Below are 26607 nucleotides of genomic sequence, written 5' to 3'. Positions count from 1 at the left end.
AAAGACCACTCTAATAGGACTCATCTTTTCCAACCGCAACTCTGACTGAAGCCCTACCAACATGAGAAACGACTTCTCATGTGAAGTTTTGAAGGAGTTGGAATCGGTTTTGTACGGTCGAAGCTAAAAATAATGTTTCCTAGATTCTCTATCCACACATTAATGGTGAGTACGAAAAGTATCCTTAACTTCATCAGTATTACACATGAATTATCACTCAAGTCACGTTCCCGTCCCTCAAGCCCATAGTCCTCTCGAGGTGGCAACCCTCAGCGGGCGAGGAAGAGAGTGTTTAGAGAGAGGAGACGATTAGATTCCTCAGGCTGACCGGGTGTGGCAGCAGGCCGGGGCACCGGCAACCACCATGGGCACGTGACTCGCCAGCCCTGGCTCGACCGGCATCGACGCTAGAGGTGTGTGACTCCGACACTGGGAGCGTGCGCCCTTCGAGTCTCATTCGTCGGTGTGGTCGTTGGTGCGGTCGTGACCTGGTGGCTCATCCTGGTCTAGATTCAGTATGCATGGTGGAGAGTGTAGACAGACATTATGTAGTAGAGGACGGGCAACAGGAGTGATAATTGCGTACATGAGCGGTAGTGGAGCCACTTGATGTGTTTGAGGTGGCAGGGAGACAAAGATAAGAAAGGGGAATGGATAAGGAAGAAAAAAGATAAAAAAAGAAATTATTGGTTAACGATAATGAATATTCATTAATTCTTTTCATTGCATATGAAATGACATTACAAATTGAGAAAAAAAATATAAAATTCATTTGTTAACCAAGTTAGGGGCACATTAAATATTTGGCATTTTTCATGCGTTTATCAAGAAATAGGAGACGTCATTGTGCCAAACATTTTTTAAATGACTATAGACCATACAATTTCTTTCATATATGTTTGGCTTCCCATAAAATTCTATAGGTTATATGAGATCGAGTATGGAATTCTGTTTACCCACATTAAATTGAGTATCCTAAATGTGCTCCTATTAACTAGGGAGAGAATCTCAAAGGTATATTCTCTTCTCCCGGTGTGTTCGTGTGGACACGTGCACTTGCTTGGCCAGTTGGTCACCGTCTTCCTCGAGGTGTACTACATCGGTCCAACTAACCTGCTGCTAGTTTCGTAATCATGGCCCCATGGTTGTCAACAGGTCATATTGACCAAGCCACCATGGTGATATCTTATACACATCAGCCCCTTCTACGCATCCTCCCCTCTAACGAGGGTTGAACGAATGTTTGAAATGCAAGCTTCTCGGAAGAACACAGTAAAAGCTGTTCTATTTTTATACTACCCATATTTCTCAGAGCCTGAAACATGTTTCGCACACAAAAATAATGGCCAATCGTCTTCTTGCCACTTCAAATAGAACAGCCACCACGGGCAGGAACCAAACAAACAAACAAACACGCACGCACCTGCCGAAGAGCTTGGGAAAGGGACCAGCCGGAGAACCAACAACCTTTTTCCCTTGTCTTCTTCTTCGGTTTCCTCGTTGCTCCCGGCGATCCCCTCCACCCCCCAGAGCTCTAGATCTCTCCGACGTGCTCTGCACTTGGTTTCGCCGAGTTCTTGGAGTCCAGGTTTCCAAGAACCAGAGCTATAAGAGGGGGCACCCTGTTCCATCATCCTGGTGCCGCATTGAGTTCTTGAGGTGCGCTTCTTGGAGGATTCGGTTCCTTCTTTTTTCTGTTGATGATGCGTTTTTGTTATTCCTGTGTTCTCTTGGGAACAAAGGCAGAAAAGTGGTCGTCACTCTTATTTGGGTTTCAGGAATAGTTTGATCCATGGCTAAATGGTCGAATAAAGGGGCTAATGCAATCTGTTCCATGATAAAAATAACTGAAAATTTACTCAATCTTTTCCCTGAATTCCTTACGCAAGTACAGCCATCTGACTAGTGACTAACTGCTTGTTTGTTCTTGGTATAGAATGGCCGGGGCTGTATCTCATCATGCTCTAGCATCTACACAATCCTACCGGCGGAGTGCCCAGAACTCTAGATTCGAGAAGAGGACGGGCAATGTGCGCTTGGTTTATGAAGGAAGTCGCCGTTCTGGCAGCCAGAAACTCGGTTTAGCTTGCGCCTCGGGCTCGCAATCTTCTGTTGTTGAGCCGGTTCAGCTACCATCGGATGGCAACAATGGCCACACCCCCAGGAAATCAAGTAACTATGCAAATTTCATTGGAATCAACTCTTTTAGTGGTTACCTATTATTAGTTTCTTTGGGGCATAAAAATGGCTCTGTAAAGCTGTTATCTCTGTCATTGCAGGTGAAAGTGCTCTTATATTGATTCGGCATGGTGAATCGCTGTGGAACGAGAAAAATCTGTTTACTGGTTGCGTCGATGTGCCCCTGACACCAAAGGGGGTTGAGGAGGCGATTGAGGCAGGCAAAAGAATTTGCAATATCCCGATCGATGTGATATATACTTCATCGCTGATTCGTGCTCAGATGACTGCAATGCTTGCCATGATGCAGCATCGGCGCAAGAAGGTTGTGCACCATTTCCTTTGTTAAACGTTTTGATAATTTCTTCCATCTTGTGTACCAACTGCGCTGACAAATTATATTGATGTATATTTATTTACAGATTCCAATCATCATGCATAATGAGAGTGAACAAGCTCACAGGTGGAGTCAGATATACAGTGAAGAAACAAAGAAACAGTCCATTCCTGTTATAACAGCTTGGCAATTGAATGAAAGAATGTAATAGTTTCTCCTGCTTATCCTTAAATTAGCATTATATAATTCATAATAGTTGTTTCATAGATTTTTCCTTGAAACATCCCATGACATTTTCTAGGTATGGTGAATTGCAAGGCCTTAATAAACAAGAAACTGCAGATCTATTTGGTCAAGAACAAGTTCATGAATGGCGGCGCAGTTACGATATTCCTCCCCCAAATGGTGAAAGCCTAGAAATGTGCGCTGAGAGAGCTGTTGCTTATTTCAAAGAGCAGGTGATGCCATAAACTTATGCCAACATTAATTGAATGATGCAATATTTACTTGGGTTACTATATCCTTTTTGGTACTAACTATTTGTGTTACTATACTATCAAGAGCTTCCTTATCATGAGTTCCTAAAGCTATGATGAGGGTGTTATATATACTGAATTAATTAATTAATTGCTCCATTGTACACTATATGTTTACTTTTGTTTCTATTGTGCTAGCTCATCAAATTTAGGACCTGAACATTTTTTTTTCCTATAGATTGTTCCTCAACTTGTGGCTGGAAAACATGTAATGGTTGCTGCACACGGGAATTCACTTCGTTCAATTATAATGCATCTGGACAAATTAACTTCTCAGGAGGTACCGGCTTTGTTTTCTTTTGTTCTTTTCTTTAAATAAAACCCCCCAAAAAACGAGTTGCATTATGTTGAATGTGGGAATGAGACTTTGTCCCTTCAGGTAATAAGCCTCGAGCTGTCTACGGGCATTCCTATGCTTTACATATTCAAGGAAGGAAAATTTATTAGACGGGGGAGCCCAGTAGGACCTTCTGAGGCAAGTGTTTATGCTTATACCAGGGTAAGTCCCCATTTTAGTCTTTTCCAAAGATAGCATTCAACTCTTTGTCAAAACAAAATCGATTGTTCTATCTACATGCTCGCAAAGCTCATATATTTGTGATTGTACATGATTGGCACCGATGAGCCATTTCATGTACAACTAATTTAAATAAACTTTCATTGTAACAGTGACAATTTTTACTAAATATTTGCTAAATGTAGAAATGAACATATAAATTATTTCATTTTAATAAGTTGTGCATGTTTGATGTCAAATTTTCAATAGTTTTGCTGCTCTAAGGTAGCCATTACTTTTTACATTGTAATTTTTGCTTTCACACTGTAAACTACTCATCAAAATGTAGCTATTATTATTTTTTACTTCATATTAAATCGTGTTACACATGGTAGTGGATAACATGCGCATATTATCCTTTCTTTAATTTTTCATGAGTGCCTTGTTTTTTTCCTTTATGAAGTTTCACTATTTGTTAACTTACGAGTATTGTTCGCCTTAACTTGTGTGCAGACATTGGCTAAATACAGACAAAAGCTTGATAGTATGGTTCAGTAAAAGGTCAGTGGAAAATGCAGCAATTTTCAGGTTATAACATATATTTCAATAATGTAGTAAAACTCATATTTTTTCTCATTACTTTTCAGAAGACTTTCCACTTCCATATTGACCAAATATTTGATGAATATGACTTTATTTTCCGAAGAAATGATTAAGAGGACTCTTGGCATCAGCAGCATTGTTTTGAATAGGAGAGAATTCCAACTGGGTGCTTCTTTTGCAACAACAAAGCCCATGTAATTGATTTAGAATGGAAAGAGGGGAGCAATGTACATTGGTTTTTCCAAATTTTGTTTCCCCAGACATGTTGATACACATTCTGCATAACACATGTAAACCCATATCCATATGTAATATAAATTTTCAAGCCAAAATTGAATTATTCTGAGACTATGGAAAAAGGATATGCTTATTTTCTTCTTTAAAGGTAAAGATCTTTACCGATCTCTAGAAAACAAAGAAGACTTAATCAAATGCTTTCTTTGGTTGGCCGAGTTTTTTTTCTCAAATGTTTTCTAAGACTTGACTATCTGTTCTTTTAGAGACGCAGAATACAGAATGCTGATACAATACAGCTCATTTATTGGTCTAATGTTTTTTCATTATTTTCATTTTTGCACAACAATTTATAACACTATAGAAGATGTGAGTAGGAGCAAACTTCAGGCAGTTTTCTGGACATCTGCAGTAAATCAATCCAGGGTTACATATCAAATTGCACATAGTTTTTACAACCCAAAACGCAAGAACTCTCCAGCCAAGCTCAGTTATGAGTTATGAATTATGATACAGTTATCATACTACGTTACAAACACTAACGCAAAGATCATCATGACGAGCCCGAAAACAGTGAGCAGCAAGCACTTCATCGACGAGTTGGACTCCTGCGTCAGCGCGGCCCTCGTGAGCTGCTCCTCCCCCTTGCTCGTCTCCATGGCGGCCGTCTCGATGTTGGACTCGACGATATCGATGGCCCCTTGCTGGCCATGGACGAGCTTCGCGAGGTCCCTGAAGATCTCGTTGATCTCGCTGATCTCCTGCTGAATCTTGCATATCTCCCGCTCCCGCTCCTCGACGAGAGCCTCGTTGAAGGTGATCTCGTTGTCCAGCAGGGCCAGCTCCTGCCTCCGCCGCGATTCCACCAGCTGCTGCTGCATCTGTATGCCGGATTGCTGATCGGCGCCGCGTGTGCCGGTGCCGGCAGCGCCAATGTTCAGTTGTGGTTTCGAGAGAGAACCGTAGCTTGGCGGCGACGGAGTACGGAACGCACGACGGGCGGCGGCGGTTTCCTCGCGGTCGGCCTCGATGATCCGGCCCTGCACCCACTGGAGCTCCCCAAGCGCGGCCTGGAAGTCCGCGGCCAGCCTGGGCCCGACGGTGGCCGCGGCGGCGGGGTCGGCGAGCCTCCGCGCCGTGTTCCGCGCCAGGCGCGTGGCCTCGGCGCGCGCCCTGCGGATGCGCTCCCGGACGTCGCGGGAGTCGCCGTGGCCCCAGCGGCCGGCGGCGGCGAGCTCCTCCGCGAGGCGGCGGAGCGCGGACACCTTGGTGTTGATCTGGAACACGCAGTGCGCCACCACGGCCTGCGGCGGCGGCGGCGGGCGAGGCGGGAGGCCCGACTCCAGGTCGTGGTGGAACACGTCCTGGAAACTCATCGGCGCCGACACAGTGGGGCGTTAGTTGGTGATCTAACCACTCGTGCGTTGCGAGCGCGGGGCGTCTCTTGCTTACGTTGTTATCCTGTGATGCCGCCGGCGATCTGCGTGGGGAGTGGGGAGTATTTGAGGACGGCGCCGAGCGGCAGCGGTGGAGGCTGAAGCGCGGCCGAGTCGGAGTGAGTCCGAGAGGTGGACTGATCCCACGTCCGACACGGACTTCGGGAGGCCCCGGAACGGAGACGGTAACCATTTCCTGACCAGCCGCCACTCCACCAGCGACGGGGGAGGGGGCGCATCGGACTGCGACGCTTTCGCCGCACCACCGGCGACGACGCAGGACGGCAGGAGGCACGGACCGCTTCTCGCCGTCCTTCTGCCCGGCTGGAAAGGAAAAAAAAAGGGAAGAACAATAAGATAGTTAAAAATAATAATAAAAGACCAAGCTCAGTTAGGGCTCCAGCCATCCATTATATGGGATAGATGAACGTGACGACCCAAGTAGTCACGAGAGCATTTCTTCATCACTTGGTATATTTGGGGTGGGAGAGGTTTGAACTCTCGACCTCAGCATAACTCACTATGAGACCTATGCAATAGCCAACTGCGCCACCACATCGTTAGTGTTACGCTGCGGAAACATTTCCACAAAATTTAAGACGGGACCAGCCAAGCTAGCGATGTCACAACTCACAGAATCACGTTTCTTTCTTTCCGGAAGCAAAAGCACTTTTTGTACTCCCACTGTTGACTATTTCGGAGTTAGTTTGATATTGTGATGGAACTCACAAAACAACTATCCTCGTTTACTAATGACTCTGTCGGGATAGATCAAGAAGGGAGAAAACGGACTTATACTAGAATTTCCCTACGATTCTAGTAGGACTCATACCATATAATTGTATTCGGACTCCTCCTTATAACCGACCAGTAATCTTGCCAACTAGCCCCCTGGAGTATATAAAGTAGAGCAGGAGTCCCTGGATCGGTAGGCTAAGATCTCATATAACTACAACAGAGGACCAAATCCTCAACACCAAACGCAGGGCGTGATATATAACACCCCAAACAAGACGTAGATTATTACACTACTCTGGTCCGAACCTGTATAAATCCGTGTCTTGTGTTCTCACTGACGGTTATAGATATCCGTGTACCCTCATGGAGGGCCCTGCCGACCACTAATGGGCCGACCCGACTTGATGAAGAAGGCAGAAGTATAGTCCGGCTAGGGCTCCCCACGTGTTGTAATCCAACTAGATCTCATCTATAGTAAACGACTAGGGATCCTGCTATGTAACCCTACCCCTCGAAGTATATAAAGGGAGGTAGGAGTACCCCTAGGAGGGGAACCGTTCCAGTCCATCAGCACAACAACCAACACCCGAGCGCAAGGTGCAATACAATCCCTCAAAACAAGACGTAAGGTATTACGCTATACTGGCGGCTCGAACCTGTATAAATCTCTGTGTCCTGTGCCTTGCGTCACCTTTGAGTTTTTTGTTTCGCAATCGCCCTCACCTACAAATCAACCACTTGGGCAACCCCTTGGTGGACAGCTGAGCTACTAAATCCAATAGTTGGCACACCAGGTAGGGGTGATTGTAAGATCCTCCTCAGCGAGCTCGATGGTATCCCACCCTAGCGTCGTCTTCCCTGAGAACATGAAGGAATTTCTCACGCTCGTCCACCCACCCACGCCCTTCAACCAGATCGCGGCAACATCCATCTGCAACCTCCTCGCTCAAGCGATCTTAATGGCAGTAATCACCGCCGACATCCATCTGCAACCTGCTACGCTAGTCGGCGACGACGCGTGTGCCGCCCGCTTGGTGGGCAACCTGATCAATCTGCTCGGTCGGGACTCCTGAGTCCCAATTAGGTTAAACAAAGAAGAAGGCGTACTGCTATCTTGTAAAGTTGTCGTACTACTTTCATGCGGATCTAGATAGAAGATCAAGTTTCTATGCTAAGCGTGCATCAAGAGCTCTATGCAAATGTGGCCAAACCTGGACATCTCTAGATTGGAATACACGGAGTAGGAGCATTGCACTTTCCTTTTTTCTATTTTTCCTATTTAAATCGGCCAGTTCATATTTTAGTTACTAACTATTTCATCCGTCGGCTAACAAAGTTTATTCTGGATGTATTGCTTCTGTATGCATGCAACTCGCTACCTCGTGCGTGCCTGGGCTTGCGGGATCTTCATAGGCATGCGACGTCTCCGAGCATGCAGAACCTCAAGGGAGAGCGCACGCAACAGAGCCAACCTCTACCCGGATACAACGTGAGAAGAAGCACGTATCGCTATGCCGATAGACTGCCGCCGACCTCGATCGCTTGATTGCTTCTTCAACAACTGTCTACTGACCACGACGATCAAGATGACGCTCGGGGGCTTCTAAGCCTAAACGCGTAGACGACACGTGGGTTCTTCGACTCGACCACGAATCAAGCTAAGTCTTATTTACAATTAAATATTTTACGGCTTCCATATACCTACGTACGCCCCGGCTCCTCCATGTCTCCGTGACTTTCGCTGACTGCCTCGGCTCCTCTGTGTCTCTGTGACTTTTGCCGACCGCCCTGGTCGCACCCCGACTGCCCTGGTCGCACCCCGACTGCTTATACAGCTTGGTCCGTCCACTACACGGGCGGTCGAGGGCTACACCCCATGGGTGCCCAGCTCATGCTGGAGCTTTTTTGCACAGTTCCGACTGTTTTGCGATCTCCTTCATGTCTTGTACGTCTTCTCTTAACGGTTGCTAAAATACTCGGGTAGCACACGCCTTAATCTATGAAACCTTGACTCATTCTGCGCGTCTACTATATGCGAGCATCGGCTCAGCCCCAGCGCTATAGCCTGAGATAAGCCGTCCTCTCCATGAGCAGTGGTTAGCAGGGCTAGGGGCTTAAACGTAATAGGCTAACTACTCGGGAAAATTACACGACCTACAAGAGCAGGACGTGCAAGAATTTACTTCTACAACGAATTAAACTTCCGAGTTGTTCAATTATTAAATGATCTACACTATACTACATAATGTTTGTATTGTCCTTTTACAACTCAAAAACTACTCGGTGAGCCTCCTGCTGATCGGTCGACCTTTTTGGCTCGGGGCGGGAGGTAACTTGGCGTGCTTCGATGGCTCGGCCAGCTCCCACGCTCGGGGGCTGGGCGCCACAAATGACTCGGCGTGCCTCCCGTCACCCGGCCGACCTCTTTGGCTCGGGGCCGGTGGTGACTCAGCGTACTTCTACGGCTCGTGTGGCTCCCAAGCTCGGGGGCTGGGGCTAGGCGCCACAAACGACTCGGCGTGCCTCCCGTTGTCCGGCCGACCTCTTTGGCTCAGGGCGGGAGGTGACTCGACGTGCATCCGTGGCTCCCCCAGTCCTCATCCTCGGGGGCTGGGCGCCTATTTCAAGTCGGCGTGCTCCGCCAGTCCTTGTACTCGAGGGGCTGGATGCTTACTTCTGGTTGGTGTGCCTCCGTGGCTTCGCCTATCCTTGTGTTCAGACACTAGGATCTGCTTCAGGGATTACCTTTTTTGACCATTGGATCGATTATATTAATCGCTTCAATGCTCGGGGGGCTACTCCTACGGAGTGCGTCTTGCGACGCCCTCCGTAATCTTTGTTTTGACCTGCTGGATGCCAGCATCCATCAACTCGGCACTCGATTTCGCTCTGCACCTTGGCTCTGCGTTCACTCAAATTTTCTTCTTCTTTTTGAGCACTACGCCAGCCTCTCCGTCACCATGATGCCATCGCAGCTTCAACCGACTTCATTTCAAGCTTCGCTGCGATGACTTCAAGTTCCTGTTCGTCTATACATCGCTCGGGGGCTTGAGGGATATGGGTACTGTTGGGATACGAGGTAGGCTACACTAGCGCAAATCAAAATTTCTACCGCGTATAACCAGGAAGAACTGCCGTATAAGGATCACGGGATTACCACTCGACGCACTACTGGTGCGGAAGATGTAGATATGCGTCGATGCAGTGAAGACGATCACGTAGTCGTACGTAGTCGATCAACGTCACGTCCAGCAGCTCCTCAGCAGATCGTCCACGTGCAGCAAGATCGCCTCCGGTGCCGCGGCTCGTCGTCGGCTCGTCGTGGCTCGTCGGCGGCTCGTCGATGGCTCGTCCAAGTGCTGCAGGCGCAACACCTCCAAGGTATCCACACGTGCAGGGAGGAAGCGTCGCAAGCCGGACTGCTAGATCCGCGAGTTGCAACAGGCGAGGGCGTGGGAGGCGCGGCAGGTGTGTTTCGCCAAAAGGTGTAAACCCTAGGGCGCCCCCACCCCTCTATTTATAGAGGTTCCTGACGGGCCTCTGGATCCGAGGCCCATTAGTACCTCTAAACCTAATCCAACTCGGATCAGATCCGAATTGGGCTTCCAGCCCCTTTAAGTGTGTGACCCTATGGGTTCGGATACGTATAGACATGGTCCGAGTACTCCTACTCGGCCCAATAGTCGGTAGCGGCCTCTAGCAAGACGTGCCAACTCCTATACGCACACGAAGATCATATCAGACGAACCATCACAACATAATATACATGCTATTCCCTTTGCCTCACGATATTTGGTCTAGCTTCAAGCCGACCGCTCTTTCTCGATTCTGTGATTCGGAATCCCTTTGTGGGTTAACTCTTAACCGTACGTAGCATGGCCATGCATTTTCGGATCCGATCACTCGAGGGGCCCAGAGATATCACTCTCAATCAGAGAGGGGCAAATCCCATCTTGATTGACCATATCTGATAGCATGCTTCTTGACAAACCCGAAAGCTACCTTTATAACTACCCTGTTACGGCGTAGCGTTTGATAGCCCCTAAGTAGGTCGATCCACATCTAGAATACATGCGACAATCTCAGGTCTAAGGACAAAGCGTATATGTTGTTTAAAGAGAGAACTACTTCTCGTGTTGGGTCAGTCCTAGCACATGTCTCCACATGTGTCCACATTATTAGTTCAACATCTCCATGTCCATGACTTGTGAAACATAGTCATCAACTAATACATGTGCTAGTCTAATATTCATGTGTGTCCTCACATGAACTCCGACTAGGGACAACTTTAGAATAACCATACAAGTAAAGAGTTTCACATACAATTCACATAATTGCAAATCAATTCAAGTAGCCTTCAATGGATATTCAATGAACACAACATACAAATCATGGATACAAATGGAATATCATCATCTCTATGATTGCCTCTAGGGCATACCTCCAACAGGTACCCCATGGGTCCCTACCAACTAGGATATTGATCGGACCTGACAAGTGGGCCCGTCCGGTCAGGGAGTGCGGACCGAGGACATGAAGTTACTTGGAGTACACGTCAAGGCAACAAGACGGTTCAAATCTGCCTGAATATCAGGGGACGCGTATTGTAGTCCAACTTAGATTACCTTCCATGTAACTACCGAGTAGATCAGATTGAAACCAACTTGTAACCCTAGGTCATCAGCCTATATAAGGCGAACAAGGGAGCCTCCCGAGGGCATCCAATCTGAACATTGAGCAATACAATCCACCAGCATACAGGACGTAGGGTATTACTCTCGGAAGTCCGAACCTATCTAAAACCCTCGTGTCCCCTTCGTGTTCTCGCGGTCACCTTCAAGTTCTTGGTTTCGCAATCACCCTCACCTACAAATCAACCACTTGGGCAACCCCCTAGTGGACTGTCGGGCTACTAAATCCAACATTTGGCTCGCCAGGTAAGGATGACCGTGAGATCCTCCTAGCGAATTTAATGGCGGTCACTCAAAGATCGGGTGAGTCGTTTTACATGTTGGTATTAGATTGATCTGATCTCATCGATAGCTAATCTCAGATTGATTTTACTTTTCAATCCGCCGACCTAAACAAATCAACGGAGGCGGCGACGTACAGTTGATAGGATGCTGCGGAGCACTGAGGCGCCCCGTCTTCCTATGTCCTGGGTGCTACTAGGATTCGCCACATGCGGCCACGCATATACATGGAGATGGCATGTTGCCTATGCAAAGCACCCGATAGGATTCTTGATTTGCTACGTCCGAAGCTAACGTGTTGACGCTATGCATGCGGCTTTGATCTACACATGCGTACTGGAGAGATCAGATTAAATTGACAAGCTCAATAGGGAAGCACATTCTTTTCTTTTTAGTGTTTAATCTATTCCAAGCTCCATCATTACTTATGGCATCAAACAGAGATTACTTTTCTCATATTGTTTCATTAACACGTGAGGAGTACATTACGGATCAGGCACACATCCTTTGGCTTGCACCAGATCGACAGCACACGACGGCAGCCATGTGTGTCGGCAGTGACATCATATGATCGCATCTACGGAGGCCATTGTACTGCTGCCCCTACATCTAGCACCGCCGACCACTTCGATCACCCGGACATGACATCAGCTTCGTCAACACTGTTCACCAATTGCTGCTAGCTCGGGCATGACGCTAACTTGCCACGAATCAAGCTAAGTCTTATTTACGATTAAATGTTTTACGGCTTCCGTATACCTACATACACCTCGGCTCCTCCATGTCTCTGTGACTTTCGCCGACCGCCTCGGCTCCTCTGTGTCTCTGTAACTTTCATCGGCCACCTTGGTCACACCCTGTCTGCTTATACAACTTGATCCGTCCACTACACGGGCGGTCAAAAGCTACACCCCACGGGTGCCCAGCTCATGCTGGTGCTTTTCCGCATAGTTCTGACTGCTTTGCGGCTTGTTATCCCTCTTAATGGTTGCTAAAGTACTCGGGTAGCACACGCCTTAATCCGTGAAGCTTGACCGTCATGCGTTGCTTCCTGCTAAGCACGCTCGAGTCTGCTTGGCAACACCCCGGCAGGGTCATGTGCTTAAACGTAACGGGCTAACTACTCGGGGAAATTACCTGACCTACAAGAGCGGGATGCGCAAGAGTTTACTTCTACAACAAATCAAACTTTTGAGTTATTCAATCATTAAATATTCTACATTTTGCTACATAATGTTTGCATTATCTTTTTACAGCTCAAAAACTACTCAGCGTGCCTCCTACCACTCGGTCGACCTCCCAGGATCAGAGGCTAGGCGCCACAGACGACTCGGCGAGCCTCCTGCTACTCGGCCGACTCCCAGGCTTGGGGGCTGGATGCCCTAGATGACTCGGCGAGCCTCCTGCTGCTTGGCCGACCTCTCTGGATTGGGACGGGAGGCGACTCGGTGCGCTTCCCCAACTCGGCCAACTCCCAGGCTCGGGGGCTGGGCGCCACAGATGACTCAGCGAGCCTCTTGCTACTCAGTCGACCTCTCTGGATCGGGGTGGGAGGTGACTCGGTGTGTTTCCGCAACTCGGCTAGGCACCCCAGATGACTCGGTGAGCATCCTACTGCTCGGCCTACCTCTCTGGCTTGGGGCAGGAGGCGACTCGGTGCGCTTCCATGACTCAGCCGGCTCCCAGGCTTGGGGGTTGGGTGCCACAGACAACTTGGCGAGCCTCCTGCTGCTCGACCGACCTCTCTGGCTTAGGGCAAGAGGCAACTCGGTGTGCTTCCGCGACTCGACCGGCTCCCAGTCTTGGGGCTGGATGCCATAGACGACTTGGCATGCCTCCTGCCACCAGGCCGACCTCCCAGGCTTGGAGGCTGGGTGCGGGAGGTGACTCGGTGTGCCTCCATGGCTTCGCAAGTCCTCGCGCTCGGGGGTTGAGCGTCTATTTCGGGTCGGCGTGCCTCCGTGGCTCCGCTAGTCCTCGTGCTCGGGGGCTCAGAGGCTACGTGTAGGATATCACTTGATGTGTGTCCATAGCGTTTCACAAGACAAAGATTACAAGATCAAGGATTTTTCTTTGAGCACTGCGCAGCTTCTCGGCAACCAGACGACAAAAGCACTCGAGCAAAGCTTATCCAACTCGACATTCGTGTCGAGCTGCTGTTCAACTCCACACTGCTCGGGTGCTTGACGGTTATAGATATCCAGGTACCCTCATGGAGGGCCCAGCCGACCACTAATGGGTCGGCCCAACTTGATGAAGAAGGCAGAACATAGAGTCCGACTAGAGCTCCCCACGTGTTGTAATCCGATTAGATCTCATCTATAGTAACCGACTAGGGGTCCTGCCATATAACCCTACCCCTCGGAGTATATAAAGGGAGGTAGGGGTACCCCTAGGAGGGAACCAATCCAATCCCTCAACACAACAACCAACACCCAAGTGCGGGGTGCAATACAATCCCCCAAAATAGGATGTAGGGTATTACACTACACTGGCAGCGCGAACCTATATAAATCTCTGTGTCTTGTGCCTTGTGTTACCATCAAGTTCATGGTCTTGCGATCCTCTCTACCTACAAATCAACCATCTGGGTACCCCCTAGGTGGACTACCGGTCACTAAATCCGACACTAGCTTTTACCTTCGAGTTCCAGGTCCAATGATCCTACTCCAACCAATCTACTACCTCGGGATACCCCTCGATAGGTTGCCGGGTATAAAATACTAACAAAAGGACATGTGCAAAAAAGGCATAACTAGGGATGGCAATGGGTCAGGTTGGGTGCAGGTGGAGCAAAATCCACCCATGATAAAACCCACCATACTTGACTACACCCACACCCATAAGAGCTAGTGGGTGGATTTTTACACCCGCACCCGTTGGGCACCCGTCGGATTTTGGGCATCCACTGGGTTTTTAAAAAAAGTAAAGTGTTCAAAATATATGAACATGATCATACGATATCAAGTAATACGGTATGAATTTGATACACAAAATGCAATTCGAGCAACATACCAAAGTATGAAGCCAAACTTTAATGTTTCATCTAACAAAAGAACAGTCCAGCAATGATAGTGCATAAAAAATTCGACGTCAATATAGTCTACTAAGGTAGCAATACAAAATTTCACCTCACAGTATATGATACATCAAACAATTCAACATCGAAAGTTCATTATATTCGTATAATTTAATGCTTTCACAAAGGTATTAAAGATTAGGGTCAAGGTTTAAGGAATTTTGGGCACCCACTAGGCACCCATGGGTGAAATTCTGCACACGCCCCTGACCCACCTAAGTATGGGTCGGGTCGGGTCTGGACCCATGAGTGAAATTCTACACCCACACCCATTTGGTGCCAAACCCGTGGGCACCCGTACCCATGGGTGTGACTGCCATCCTTAGGCATAACCTAGACTTTGCAATCTAATTTGCATTCGTGTAGAAAACTCACCTAAAACTTCATTGATGGATAGAATGGACGCATGATGCTGAGTGTTAACTTACAATCTTACAATGATGCGAAGTCAAAATAATTAAGACCAAAGTTATCGAGTTCTTGGATCGACATGATAGAAGAACATGGATTGAGATACCTATTATCTTACCCATGAAAGACTCCTACGATGTGGGAAAGTAATTGTTCCCAGGACTATGATTGTAACTATCCTCGGCCTGACATTCCAAAAACAAGGAACGTAAGGAATGTAGCATCATTCCACGTTCCCGGCTATTAAGATCTAGACCTTGTTGTATATCCTATATCATCGTACCATGATCCAAGATGAGGGTTCAATTCCATTGTTCATGGCTGTTAGCACGTCAAGTTGTGAACCGCAAGCGTACAGATCAGTTGTAGCTATTCCCTCACAGTATTCCCCCAATGTTATACTCATCGGTAGACCAGGCATGCAAATCTGGTCACCACGACCACAAGAACACCCTAGACAATCTATCATCAATTTTCAGCAAGCAAACCCGATAAAGCATAAAACCATCAAAGGAGATACTTAGATTGCTAAGAACACGAACACATCTATTACTTCACCATGAATGATTGTACATCACAAGATCACCACTGGGATCCTACCTTGATCTTGATGACTCTTAGCTCCTGAACTCCAGCGTAATCTTTCTCGCAGGGTGATCACACCGGCAGAGGTAGCCTACGCTAAACCCCAACAACTGCATGGCCCTCGGCTCTCCGCAGAGGTGTCCCTCAAGCTCCTTCTGCTTCTCTGCTGCTTCACGTCGAGTATGTCATCTTTGATTGGGGCTCGGTGGATTTTTCGAGGTGTTTATAGTACAGAGTGCGCGTGGCAAAAATTGAAAGGCGTGGGGGCGAAGGAAACCCCCAGGCCAAATTGAAAGGCGTGGGGGCGAAGGAAACCCCCAGGCCGATCGGCCTGGGAGGGTCTAGGCCGATTGGCCTGGGTCTTCTTTTTGCCCTCTCGCGTCCTGCTTCGTCTCCAAGTCTCCTCAGGTGCTGTGGAATCTTCTTTTCACTTGCATGTGGGCCTAGCATGTATGTAGCTTCGAGATGAGATCGATCTTCAATGACTTTCCAAATCTCCACTTGATCTTCTCCGATTCTTTTTTGATCCCAAGCTGGTCCTTGCCATATCTTCATAAATCTAGCCCCTAAGCAATGTTGGAGGGTTGCTTGCCAAAGATGAGCAACAGGGGGCGCCAGAGGGTGCCAGGTCGATCAGCCTGGGCTCCTCTAGGCCGATCAACCTAGCCCCTTCCTAGACCCGTAGACCTTCGTGTTCGACGCTCGTTTAATGCTCATTAGTTCAATATGATATCTTTTAACCACTTTAAATGTTGATGAATTAAATAGATTGACCACTTTAAATGTTGATGAATTAAATAGATTGACACATAATTAAAAGGACATCATAGTAATTTCTCATTATTTTTGGTACTTGGTCCTACCAAACTGGTACTTATTCATACTTCTCTTTAGATATTCATACTTCTCTTTAGATACTTTACAGTACTTTCTTTGTTTCCACCGTTCGATTTCTTGGGATTGACGGTTCTCATTTTTTTCAATCACTCTAAAATCTCTCATGATATACCATTTTGATATATTGGATCTTTTAAAATGGTTGAGTTATGATTCAATATTTGTTTGAAATTAAGGTGGATTGAGATAATGTAAATAAGTTTACCCGGCCATTGGATGGAGGGAGGCCAGTATTCTAACAGTTTTAGAATTTTTGTTCCAAACTTATACAGAATCGTATGAATTTGGCGCTAAACTTCTTTTTTAAGTGGCTTCGAGAGCAGGAGAAAGGAGGGAGAAAGAAGTCAACCGGGCAAAGGAACGCATGCCCTGCTTTGCTGGCATTTCAAGCAGTCTTTCACACAAGTCCCTCCCAGCCACCCAATTACCCACCATTCCCCCCTGTCCCTTCTCCATCGACCACCTGCTAGCTCCCCACATTTCTCTCTCAATCGCTTGGATGAACAAAGCTTCTTCCTTTACGTCAAACTCGGAGTGGCTGAAATGCCGGAAATGGCCGTGTTCCTCCTCAAGCAACAGATCACGTAAACTGCAACGAGGAAACAGGTGAGCAAGGTCTCCTGCCATTGCAAACAAACAGTCACGCACAATGGTGGAGCTCAATTGCATTTCTCGTTTTGTCTCTCCAGCGCGCCACGTCCAACGGCTTCGCCATGAAAGGGATGGACTTGAATGGTCCAGGTTAGTCATTTTCCATGTGAGTTGCTTGCATCATCTTTCAGTTACAATTTTTAAGGGATGCCATTCGCATTCGTACCCGCTTTCGCATCCTCTTCATGTTATGTGATAATGCATTTGGAATCGCTCATCGCCAAAAATATTTCAGATAGCTTAATCACCACAGTTCAATAACAAATTAAGAATTAATCCAGAGAGAAATATTATGGTGTGCTAATTTTCTTTTCTACGATTTGATATTTCAGATCCGCAGAGTTTAAGTGCAGCACGGGCACGGTTGAAGAGCGCGAGCCTAAACTACGTGGATTGGCCCAATAGGCAAAACGATGATACATGCCAGTACCAGTAATTTACAATGCTCAATTAGTTTCTTTTGAATTTATGATGTTGATTGATATGTTCCTGTAAAAAAGATGATACGGCGATGACCTCTGCTACATGGATGCAGGATGTTTGTTGCTACCTGGAATGTTGGAGGAAAGACTCCGAATAATCGGCTCAACCTGCAGGATTTTCTTCAGGTTGAAGAATCCCCTGACATTTACGTCTTAGGGTACGGCCGCATTTCACATCCCACAGTATTTTGTGTGATTTCGGTTGAATTTTGATTGCATGGCACAGCATGAATTTGAATTTGTGTGGTTTTCATCTCTGGTACGTTCGCCTGTCTCTGAATCTGACGCTACACGAGTAGGTTTCAGGAGATAGTTCCCCTGACCGCCGGCAACGTGCTGGTCCTGGAGGACAACGAACCGGCGTCCAGGTGGCTGGCGCTCATCCACCAGGCGCTCAACGAGCCCCAGGAGCAGCCTGAAGACGACGACGACGAGCCGCCGCCACCGGAGCCGCCGGCCGACGCGCGGCGCCGCCACCACCGCCGCCGCGACTCCTCGTCCCTCTTCTTCCAGACGCCGTCGCTCAAGGTGCTCAGCAACAGCTACCGCGTCGACAGCGCGCTCGTCAAGACCTGCAACTGCTCCGCCGAGCCGTCCTCCATGCGCCGCCGGGCGGCGGAGATCCGCGCGTCCGTGTACCGCGCCGAGGCCGAGGCCGACGCGCCGTCCACGAGCGCCGCCGCCGAGGCGTTCACCAGCGGTTGCAGCGACGCCGAAGCGGATAACTCTGACGGCACGCCGACGGCGCAGTGCGAGCCTGGCTGCGGCGGCGGCATGAGCTACTGCCTGATCGCGAGCAAGCAGATGGTGGGGCTGTTCCTGTCGGTGTGGGTGAAGAGGGAGATGGTGGAGCACATCGGCCACCTCCGCGTGGACTGCGTCGGCAGGGGCATCATGGGGTGGCTCGGCAACAAGGGCTGCATCGCCATCAGCATGACGCTGCACCGCACCAGCCTCTGCTTCGTCTGCAGCCACCTGGCCTCCGGGGAGAAGGAGGGCGACGAGCTCCGCCGGAACGCCGACGTCGCCGAGATCCTCCGGAGCGCGCACTTCCCGCGCCCGTGCAAGGCGCCGGGCAGCCATCGGGTCCCCGAGAGGATTCTTGAGCACGAGTAAGCTTCACTAGCTACCGCCTCTGAAGTCTGAAGAATCACCACGAACTTGCAGTGTGCTAACGCGATTTGCAACTTGCAATCTTGGATTGATATGGATTCCAAGCAGCCGGATGATATGGCTCGGAGACCTGAACTATCGAGTGTCGCTGAGCTACGAGGAGACGAGAACGTTGCTGGAGGAGAATGATTGGGACACTCTATTGGAGAAAGATCAGGTATGAAACTATGAAAACAGCCATTGCATGTGACGAACACCTGGTTTAATTTGGCTAAATTTCCACCACAAACGCAACAATTTCGTGCAGCTGCTGATCGAGAGGGAAGCTGGAAGGGTGTTCCGAGGGTGGAAGGAAGGCAAGATCTGCTTCGCGCCAACTTACAAGTACACGCAGAACTCCGACGCCTACGCCGGCGAGACGGCAAAGTCCAAGAAGAAGCGGAGGACGCCGGCGTGGTATTCGATCATCCCAACACTCTGACTCTGCAGCTCGATCATGTATATACGTTACCGCAGGCCATGCATGTCAGCGTAGGTGCGACCGGATACTGTGGCACGGCGACGGCGTCGAGCAGCTGCAGTACCTGCGCGGCGAGTCGAGGTTCTCCGACCACCGCCCGGTCTGCGGCGTGTTCGCCGTCGAGGTGGACGCCGACGACGGGAGCAAGATCATGAGGAGCTACTACTCCGTGAACGCGCGGATGGGGCATGACAGGCCGGCGTAGACACGGCTTGATCTATGAATCCTCGCAGTGGAATGTTTGTGTGTATTAGGCAGGTTGAACAGAAGATTGTAGAGGCCATTCTCTTAATTTCTCTCTGGATTAATTCCTAATTCCTTATTAAACTCGTAGTGGAATGCAAACTAATTAAATCGTAAGAAATTTCTGGGTATGATGGGATATTCAGATTTGCAAAGAGTGTGTGGCGTGTACGTGATTGTGTTTCAGGATAACTGGATCACTAGCACGCGCACAACCGGTCAGCCCAACCAAATTTGCAAACAACAGGGCTCCTTCCTCTTCCAAAAAGGAAAAAAAACTCCGCCGCCTCTTGCCAGTTGCCATTGCCACTAGACATCTCCTCACACCAGTGACCATTGCCAACTCTCCTCTCTCCATTACCTCAGTCTCGCTGGAGATGGAGACTGTTTGTCCTAAGGTGCTCCTCTCCGATGCCGACAGAAGTCCCGATTGCAATCTAGAATTTGCAATCCTTCTGACCACTTCGTGTCCCGGCGGTGTTCGTCCCAACTTATACACCTGCTGCTCTCAACTGGCGCCGCGCCACCACCCCTTCTGTGTCCACCATGCTGCTCCTTTGAAGACACCTCCTCTTTTTCCTCCGGGCGGCCTCCCCGCTCCCTTCCCCAATCCACCATCGCGCCTGTCCCCTACTCTCCACCTATGCCTCTCCCTCCGCCTCTGCCACCCTTTTCTCCCTCAAGGACTACCTTGTCGCCGCCTGCAGCCTTGCCCCAGCTCAAGCCTGCAAGACAGCCAAGAAGGCGTTCGACGAAATATCCAAAACTAATGGCCAGGCCTGTATAACTGCTCCGCTCTAGAAAAAACAGCTCCACTCCACCAACTCCACCTTCCTTCAGCTCCACTCCACCAAATCCAAAAAATATGAAGCTGTTGCACCTGTTTGGCAAATGAGAGGACTACAGCTCTAGAAACATGATGTTTTTATGTGCATTGTTTATTATACCCCTGTATTGTGGGACCCACGTGTCAGTGTACATTGAAGCGTGGCCTGGCTTGTGGTGGCATGGCCCCACGGGTGGCAATGGCGTGTGTGTCTCCGTAGCTCACGTCGCGCGGCCATGGAAGACTCGATGAACTCGGCCATCGAGTCGAGGCGGGAGAAGTCGGACTGGTCTATCTGCTCGGATCCGCCGAGGCTGGCATGCTCGACGCGGATGTGGGGCAACGAGTTGACGCCGAATTGGTGGAAGGAGTGCTGCGACTCGGCGAACTCGATCTTGGCGAAGAAGAGGTCGCTGGAGCCGGGGTTGTGGGCAAGGAAGGAGGCGGAGAGGAGCGCGAACTCGGTGCAGAGTTGGTCCTGCGACAAATCAAGGTCGTCCGCCTAGAGTTCGAGCTCCCCGCCGCCGCCCGAAGCTTGGGCTCCCCCTCCCCATGTCGCCCGAAGCTCAAGCCCACTCTGAGCCTGCGAGCTCGGGCTCCCCGCGCTGCCCGGAGCTCCCCATCCGCAGCCGCCCGGATCTCCCCTGCCACGGCCGCCCGGATCTACCCCTGCGTGCGGGGCAGTGAAGAGAGTCTGGAGGAGGCTGTAGCGGCTGCAAAGCGGGCAGTAGGAAGATCAGCAGCAAGGCTGGAGCAGCTCCGTTGCATGGATTGGAGCGCGAGCGGCGCGAGCCAGTCAGGCGAGCATCGAGCTTTTAGCTAGTAGAGCAGGAATGTAACGACCTTGGTTTATTTAGCCAAGTTGATCTCAAGACAAATCCCAAATCTGCAGTTTTCATTGGCCCGGCCCCTAAAAACCCAACAAACCGCACCAACCCAGCAAACGGCAGCTCTTCTCTAAGTCTCGAAACCAGTGATCCTCCAAATCTTAGAGTTGTGGGAGAGCCAGAGACTGAATGGTACCCAAAACCAGATCCCACGGATCTCTCGAGTCAGACGCGCCAGAGCCCGCGTGCGCCCCGCTTCAGAGCCTCTCTGCCGCGTGGCTCGACCTCCTTGACGAGCGCTGCCTCGCCCAGTCGCCGGCCGCGACAAGATAGATCAGCGCGCCTCCTTCCCAATCGCGCGTAAAAGCCCCTGCAGTCCTTTCTGCCTCGCCTCGTCTCGCTCGCACCCTCGCCGGCCGTGCCAAGGCGCCCTGTCGCCGCCGCGACAGAGGATTTGCCGCTGCCTCGCATCCCGCACCCATCACCTCGCCCGAATCCCCAGCCGCGCGCCCCGATGCCTTCCAGCTTTTCCGTCTCCCCCAAAGTTGCGCCGCCCACGCGCGCGCTCCACAACGATACCGCCCTCACCAACCACGGCTCCATCAGCGACAGCTCCTTTTTCCACCTCGCCAGTAACGTGCCTCAGAAAAGCCGCTGATCTACGCTCGCCTGCAGTGCCTTTCCTTCCTTCTTGTCACACGCTAGTCAAGTCGCCGCCCCCAATCCGCTGCTTGACGCGACCAGACCGTGCTCACCCTTGCCAACTCTTCGTCCTGGCAAAACTGCGCATGCGCCGGCTTTGTCTCCAGTGCCCAATGACCAAAAACTCTATCCCCGAAGCTCCGCTTCGCCGACCAATGGAAGCACCGCCCAATCGCCGCCACGGTAGAGCACTCCATCCTTTTCGATCTGATCTTCGCGCTGCTCGAACTCTCTCTCTCTCTTCCGCGCAGCTATAAAAGGGAGTACCAGAGCCCTTACCGGAGTTTCCTTCGCCATCGCTGCCTCACCGCACCTTACTCTGCTCGCACTTGAGCGCCGCCGCTTAAGCTCTGGAGGAACTTTCCCTCTCCACTCAAACCCGCTTCTCCCAACCCACCAGCCGCCTGTTTTCCTCCGCACGGTGCTAGAGTTTGCTTGTTGTCCACAAGAAGCACCGCCACCGCCGGAGCACCGTCGAACCTTGCCGCCGCCCAAGCCTTAGCGCCTTAGTCCTTCCGCCTAAACCTGTTCCTTTCCGACCCCAAGACTTCACCAGTAGGCCTAAAGGTAAGCTGCCGACCCCTTCCCGGTTCGTCCGACCCCTTTTTCCGTCTCGCCCGTCCCTGTCTGTTTCGTCGACCCTTGTCCGCCTCGCCCGAGGGCTCGGCTGTACCTTTTTCTTTGACCCGAGGGTATCTATGTAAAATTTTAGGAACTTCTATGTGTTAAGTCTGAGGACCCCGGTACAGTTATTCCTTAGGTCTGAGGGTCAGATCATAAGTTTCTCCCAACCCGACCCTTTCGTCTTGTTCTCCATCAACTGAAGCTTGGACTTCCACACCTTTTTCCTGTAGCTTTGCTACAAGTGTCTGAGCTAAAGTGTGCAAGTGTTGTTGAAATAACCATCTAAATGTTTAACCCCTGCATTTGCACTTCCGTGTAGAACTAAATCTCACCAACGGCACCTACGAGCTACATCTGGTGCCAGAAGACGGAGCAGTAGCTGAGCCGCCGACCGCAGGAGCTGAAGCAGAACCCGCAGAAGACCAGTTTGACTCCACCCTGCTCGAAGGCAAGCCCCGGAGCATGAACCCAACTTTCTAAACTTGCACATGCCTTCCTTCATATGTATGTGCATTTACGTTATAGGAGTTGTTTGAAACCATAGATGCATGACTTAGTTCCCTTGATCTGAACACTAGTCTGATAAGTCTGAGTAGTTGCAATGCTTAATAGGACTCGGTAAAAGTCGAGTGATTTTCTGTCACTCGCGAGTTATAGGAGTTGGTTACTATCCTTCCAGTTACAACTATAAGGACGGTGGTCGGGGCAGGGCCTTGTGAACTCTTTTGGTGGTTGGTGGATCGCTCTGTTTGTCTATAAGAAGTTGTTTAAGGCTAGAAAGTGTTCGTATTCGTGATCAAGTGTTTGAAAGTACTATTCTCATACCTAGTATGGGACGGGGAAGCCTAGTACTTGATTGAACTAGGGCGTGGCTTATACCCCTGCTGTCCCTGGAACGAGGTTCCCATGGTGCATCATGTGGGTGCAAGTGCGGCCACGGTACGACAGGAGGTCGGGACTGTGGAGCATTACATGCCAAGGGAAGTTTGGACCTAACACGTGCCTGGGAATTGATGGGGATGGCCGACACAGAAAGCGACCCTTTGCGGTGCGCGGATGTTGTGAGATTAGGTTCGCCATGCATGGTTAAGAAACTCGAATCGATTCGTCTGCCTCTCACAGTTTGAGACTGCTTGATCGCTATGCTACACTGAGCAAAGATGGAACATGATGATGATATGAACTTGACGTTTGAGCTATCTATACATATATTGTTTGGATCTATGTCTGCTTAGCACAAGCTGCAAATATAGACTGGTTAATGAACTCAGAATCGGAGCTAAAATATTAAAAGTAAGGACTCACTATAGTTTCTTTTGGCAAAACAAACCCCTCAGCCAAAGAGCTTGCATGTCTAGAAGTTGGTGGAGTAGTTTTCCCACCGGTCGGTTAAGTCTTGTTGAGCTTAGCAACTCAGCCTTGCTTGTGACATCTCTTTTCAGGTGAAGTTGACGTATCTAAGTTTGCTGCTGTTGGCACTTGGCCGCCCCAGCTTCCTCCTGGGTGGACGGTCGAGTGGGATCCCTCCTCGGACAGCGAGGAGAGGGATTATTGATGTCCTGATCGGCCTCATCAGGGACATCCGACCCCGGCGCTAGCTTCCGCTATTTTATCTTTCCGCTGCTTTTGAATATTGTAAAACTTTGATTTTTGAACCAGTGTGTAATAAATTGTTGAACTTGTTTAACTTGGCTGATCTGTTGTATTCTTTGGAACCACTCATCTTCGTGTGAGCTATGCTAACTCGGTCCTGTCTAAGTGGTTTTATTGAATGAATCCGACGGATCGTCGAATAAACTTGGTTAAGGCATGTGATTCGCATGTTAAGCGACTTAACCGTGCTTTAGCTAAGTTAATCCGAGGAGCTCCGCCACAAAGAAGGGGAAGAAGACGAGAGCTACGGGTGGAGCTCCTACAGACCGGGCCTTGGTCTTTGTCTACAGCTCACGTCACACGACCCGTCCAACGATGGCGACCCGACCGCGGATGGTAGGGCGGCACGGCCGCGATGAACAGGGGAGAAAGGAAGGGGGTGACGGGAGAAAGGAAGGGGGCGATGGGAGGAGGGGAGAGACTGTTTTGTTTTGCGAACCGATATCTTATGTAACCGGTGGTATGATGTGTAATTACCCCACAACTCCAAGAGAAGGTTTGAAACTGGAGTCTTCGAAGCACCCCTTGAGGTGCTCTAGAAAAACCTTGGAGTTGGTCCCTAGATCCACCTTTTTTCTGAAGTTGATGCTAATAAAGCTAGAAGTGTTTGGCAAGATGAATGTGGAGCGGAACTGCAAAATTTGGAGTGAAGCAGTCCAAATACGCCCTAAGAGGAAAGCATTTGAGGAGCTCTCCAACTGCCGCCTCAACACCGCCTCCAACCCCGACGCCATCCTTGCCCTGCTCTCTGGGGTCGGCCTCTCCCGCGATGACATCGTCGTCGCGGACCCGCTAGCTTCTCCTCCGCTCCTCACCCAAGAACGTCGGCCCTCGCCTGCTCGCTCTCCGCGACTGCCTCGGTCTGTCCGCTCCCCAGATCGTTCGCTTCCTCCTGGTCGGCTTACACATTCTCCACGGCTGCAATGTCGTTCCCAAGCTGGAGTTCTTCATCTCCTTCTATGGCTAATTAGAGCGGCTCCTTATAATCATGAAGAGGAACAACACTATCCTACGTTCGGATCTTGAGAGGGTGATCAAGCCTAACATCGCGCTGCTGCGTCAGTGTGGCCTAAGTGTTGGAGATATTGCCCAGCCGTGTTCACGCAGCGTGCGGATGCTTAGCTTCAACCCAGAGCGTGTAAAGGAGTTCGTGCTACGCGTGGAAGAGCTTGGGGTGCACCGTAGCTCGGGAAAGTTCAAGCAGGCAATTTCAGCTGTCTCCGATATCAACAGAGAGAAGGTTTCTCCCAAGCTCGAGTTTTTGAAGAGTACTCTTGGTTGCTCCGAGAGGGAAGTTGCAATTGCAGTGTCCATGATGCCATGTATTCTGAGGAGAATCTTATCCGCAAGATTCAGTTCTTCATCGAAGAGATTGGAATGGAGCCTCAGTACATTGTTGAAAGGCCTGTCTTGTTATCATACAGCATGGAGAAGCGGCTAGTGCCCCGGCATTGTGTCATGAAGATGCTGCAGGCAAAAGGGTTAACTAGCAATTTAAGCTTTTCTTCATTAGCTAAACTTGGAGAGAAGGATTTCAGATTGAAGTTCATCGACTGTCATGAGGACTCTGTTCCTGGTCTTGCAGGTTATTATGCCACAGCTTGTGCTGGTGATGTGCTCCATGAAGTCCAACTATCATCCTGAAACATTTAATATTCTGGATATCATTCAGGTGGATTGTAGCATTGCAACTCATTCTCATCAGCAACTGTCCATGGTTTCTTTTCAGCAATAGAACTACTGCTTATCTTTAACTGGTCATAGTCCAAGTTTAAGTCATTGTTATCTATGAGGAATTTGTTTGAGTTACTCCATAGACTTGCTGACGAGTATAGTGTAGTAGTCACTTCTTCCTAGCACATGACTTAAATTTAATATATCCTCAAAGTTAGCTGTTCTTCAGCAGAATGGTCGTTGTAGTACTTGATCCACTAGTAACATTTTGGTATTACTTTCCAGTTTTGTCTAAGCATGTTTATTTAGCATGATTTTTATCCGAGCTGATGTTCAAGTACCTCACACTTGCTTTGTTTTTTTGAATGACGCGTAGCTCGTTCCGATAAGCTGGAAAAAAAAAAGCAATTGTGTCCCCAGATTGTACCAAACCTACCGATGGAAGAAATTAACAAGTAGTGTGATGACGAGAGTAAAGAGCAACGCCCACATAAGCAAAGATACTGCCACAAATTGTGTTGGAAGCGATCTGAGGATATTCAGCTCAAAATAAAATCTGATGGAAGCTTGGCCAAAGGCTACGGGCAGGTGTTTCACCATCAGAAGTGGAGAGGATAAATACGAAGCCGCAGGTAACGAAGACTTTTTCAGTTATCTGCTTCAAAGCATATTTAGTGGCCTCTATGCAGGGATGAAAGGTAGGTTTGATTGCTACAGAGGTGGTGGTGGAGCTCCAATGCGACATTGTAATTCGTAAGCACCTGAAGCACTTCGATGACGATCTTTGGT

General features: G+C 49.4%; 3 protein-coding genes and 1 pseudogene across 4 annotated transcripts; 3 read left to right on the top strand and 1 right to left on the bottom strand.

Annotated features, from left to right (window-relative positions):
* The first annotated feature begins 1327 nt into the window (after positions 1-1327).
* Positions 1328-4499, top strand: LOC117851897 (2,3-bisphosphoglycerate-dependent phosphoglycerate mutase 1). 2 transcript variants are annotated; one of them, XM_034733809.2, is made up of 9 exons: positions 1328-1659; positions 1937-2172; positions 2280-2503; positions 2601-2719; positions 2817-2973; positions 3230-3331; positions 3431-3550; positions 4061-4108; positions 4198-4499. In XM_034733809.2, exons 1-8 carry the CDS (start codon positions 1343-1345, stop codon positions 4103-4105), a joined length of 1320 nt encoding a protein of 439 aa, XP_034589700.1. In that variant the 5' UTR covers positions 1328-1342; the 3' UTR covers positions 4106-4108; positions 4198-4499. The 2 variants fall into 2 exon arrangements, with proteins under 2 accessions (XP_034589700.1, XP_034589699.1); XM_034733808.2 differs by having other exon boundaries at positions 4195-4499.
* A 188-nt stretch (positions 4500-4687) lies between these two features.
* On the bottom strand, positions 4688-5461 carry LOC117853382 (syntaxin-22). Its single transcript, XM_034735760.2, has one exon. The coding sequence runs from the start codon at positions 5263-5265 to the stop codon at positions 4909-4911; it is 357 nt and encodes a 118-aa protein (XP_034591651.1). The 5' UTR covers positions 5266-5461; the 3' UTR covers positions 4688-4908.
* An 11755-nt stretch (positions 5462-17216) lies between these two features.
* On the top strand, positions 17217-19474 carry LOC117853381 (type I inositol polyphosphate 5-phosphatase 5). The gene is made up of 7 exons (XM_072293401.1): positions 17217-17244; positions 17487-17586; positions 17690-17794; positions 17936-18748; positions 18858-18966; positions 19057-19205; positions 19285-19474. The coding sequence occupies exons 1-7, from the start codon at positions 17217-17219 to the stop codon at positions 19472-19474; spliced, it is 1494 nt and encodes a 497-aa protein (XP_072149502.1).
* Positions 19475-20058: 584 nt separating this feature from the next.
* On the top strand, positions 20059-25991 carry LOC117853380 (uncharacterized; annotated as a pseudogene).
* Positions 25992-26607: the final 616 nt, after the last annotated feature.

This window comes from Setaria viridis, chromosome 4 (genome assembly GCF_005286985.2).
Source record: "Setaria viridis chromosome 4, Setaria_viridis_v4.0, whole genome shotgun sequence".
NCBI classification, from domain to species: Eukaryota; Viridiplantae; Streptophyta; class Magnoliopsida; order Poales; family Poaceae; genus Setaria; species Setaria viridis.
The sequence above is the reverse complement of the archived record's forward strand: the minus strand, read 5'-3'. Positions and strand labels throughout refer to the sequence as shown.

Bases quoted from the DNA above. Each gene is read 5' to 3' on its own strand.
- LOC117853381 (XM_072293401.1), top strand. From the start codon at position 17,217: ATGAAAGGGATGGACTTGAATGGTCCAG. The intron at 17,587-17,689 runs GTAATTTACAAT...ACATGGATGCAG, and splicing joins GATGATACATGCCAGTACCA to GATGTTTGTTGCTACCTGGA. The intron at 17,795-17,935 runs GTACGGCCGCAT...CTACACGAGTAG, and splicing joins CCTGACATTTACGTCTTAGG to GTTTCAGGAGATAGTTCCCC.
- LOC117853382 (XM_034735760.2), bottom strand. From the start codon at position 5,265: ATGCAGCAGCAGCTGGTGGAATCGCGGCGGAGGCAGGAGCTGGCCCTG.
- LOC117851897 (XM_034733809.2), top strand. From the start codon at position 1,343: ATGGCCAATCGTCTTCTTGCCACTTCAAATAGAACAGCCACCACGGGC. The intron at 1,660-1,936 runs GTGCGCTTCTTG...TTCTTGGTATAG, and splicing joins TGCCGCATTGAGTTCTTGAG to AATGGCCGGGGCTGTATCTC. The intron at 3,332-3,430 runs GTACCGGCTTTG...TTGTCCCTTCAG, and splicing joins ACAAATTAACTTCTCAGGAG to GTAATAAGCCTCGAGCTGTC.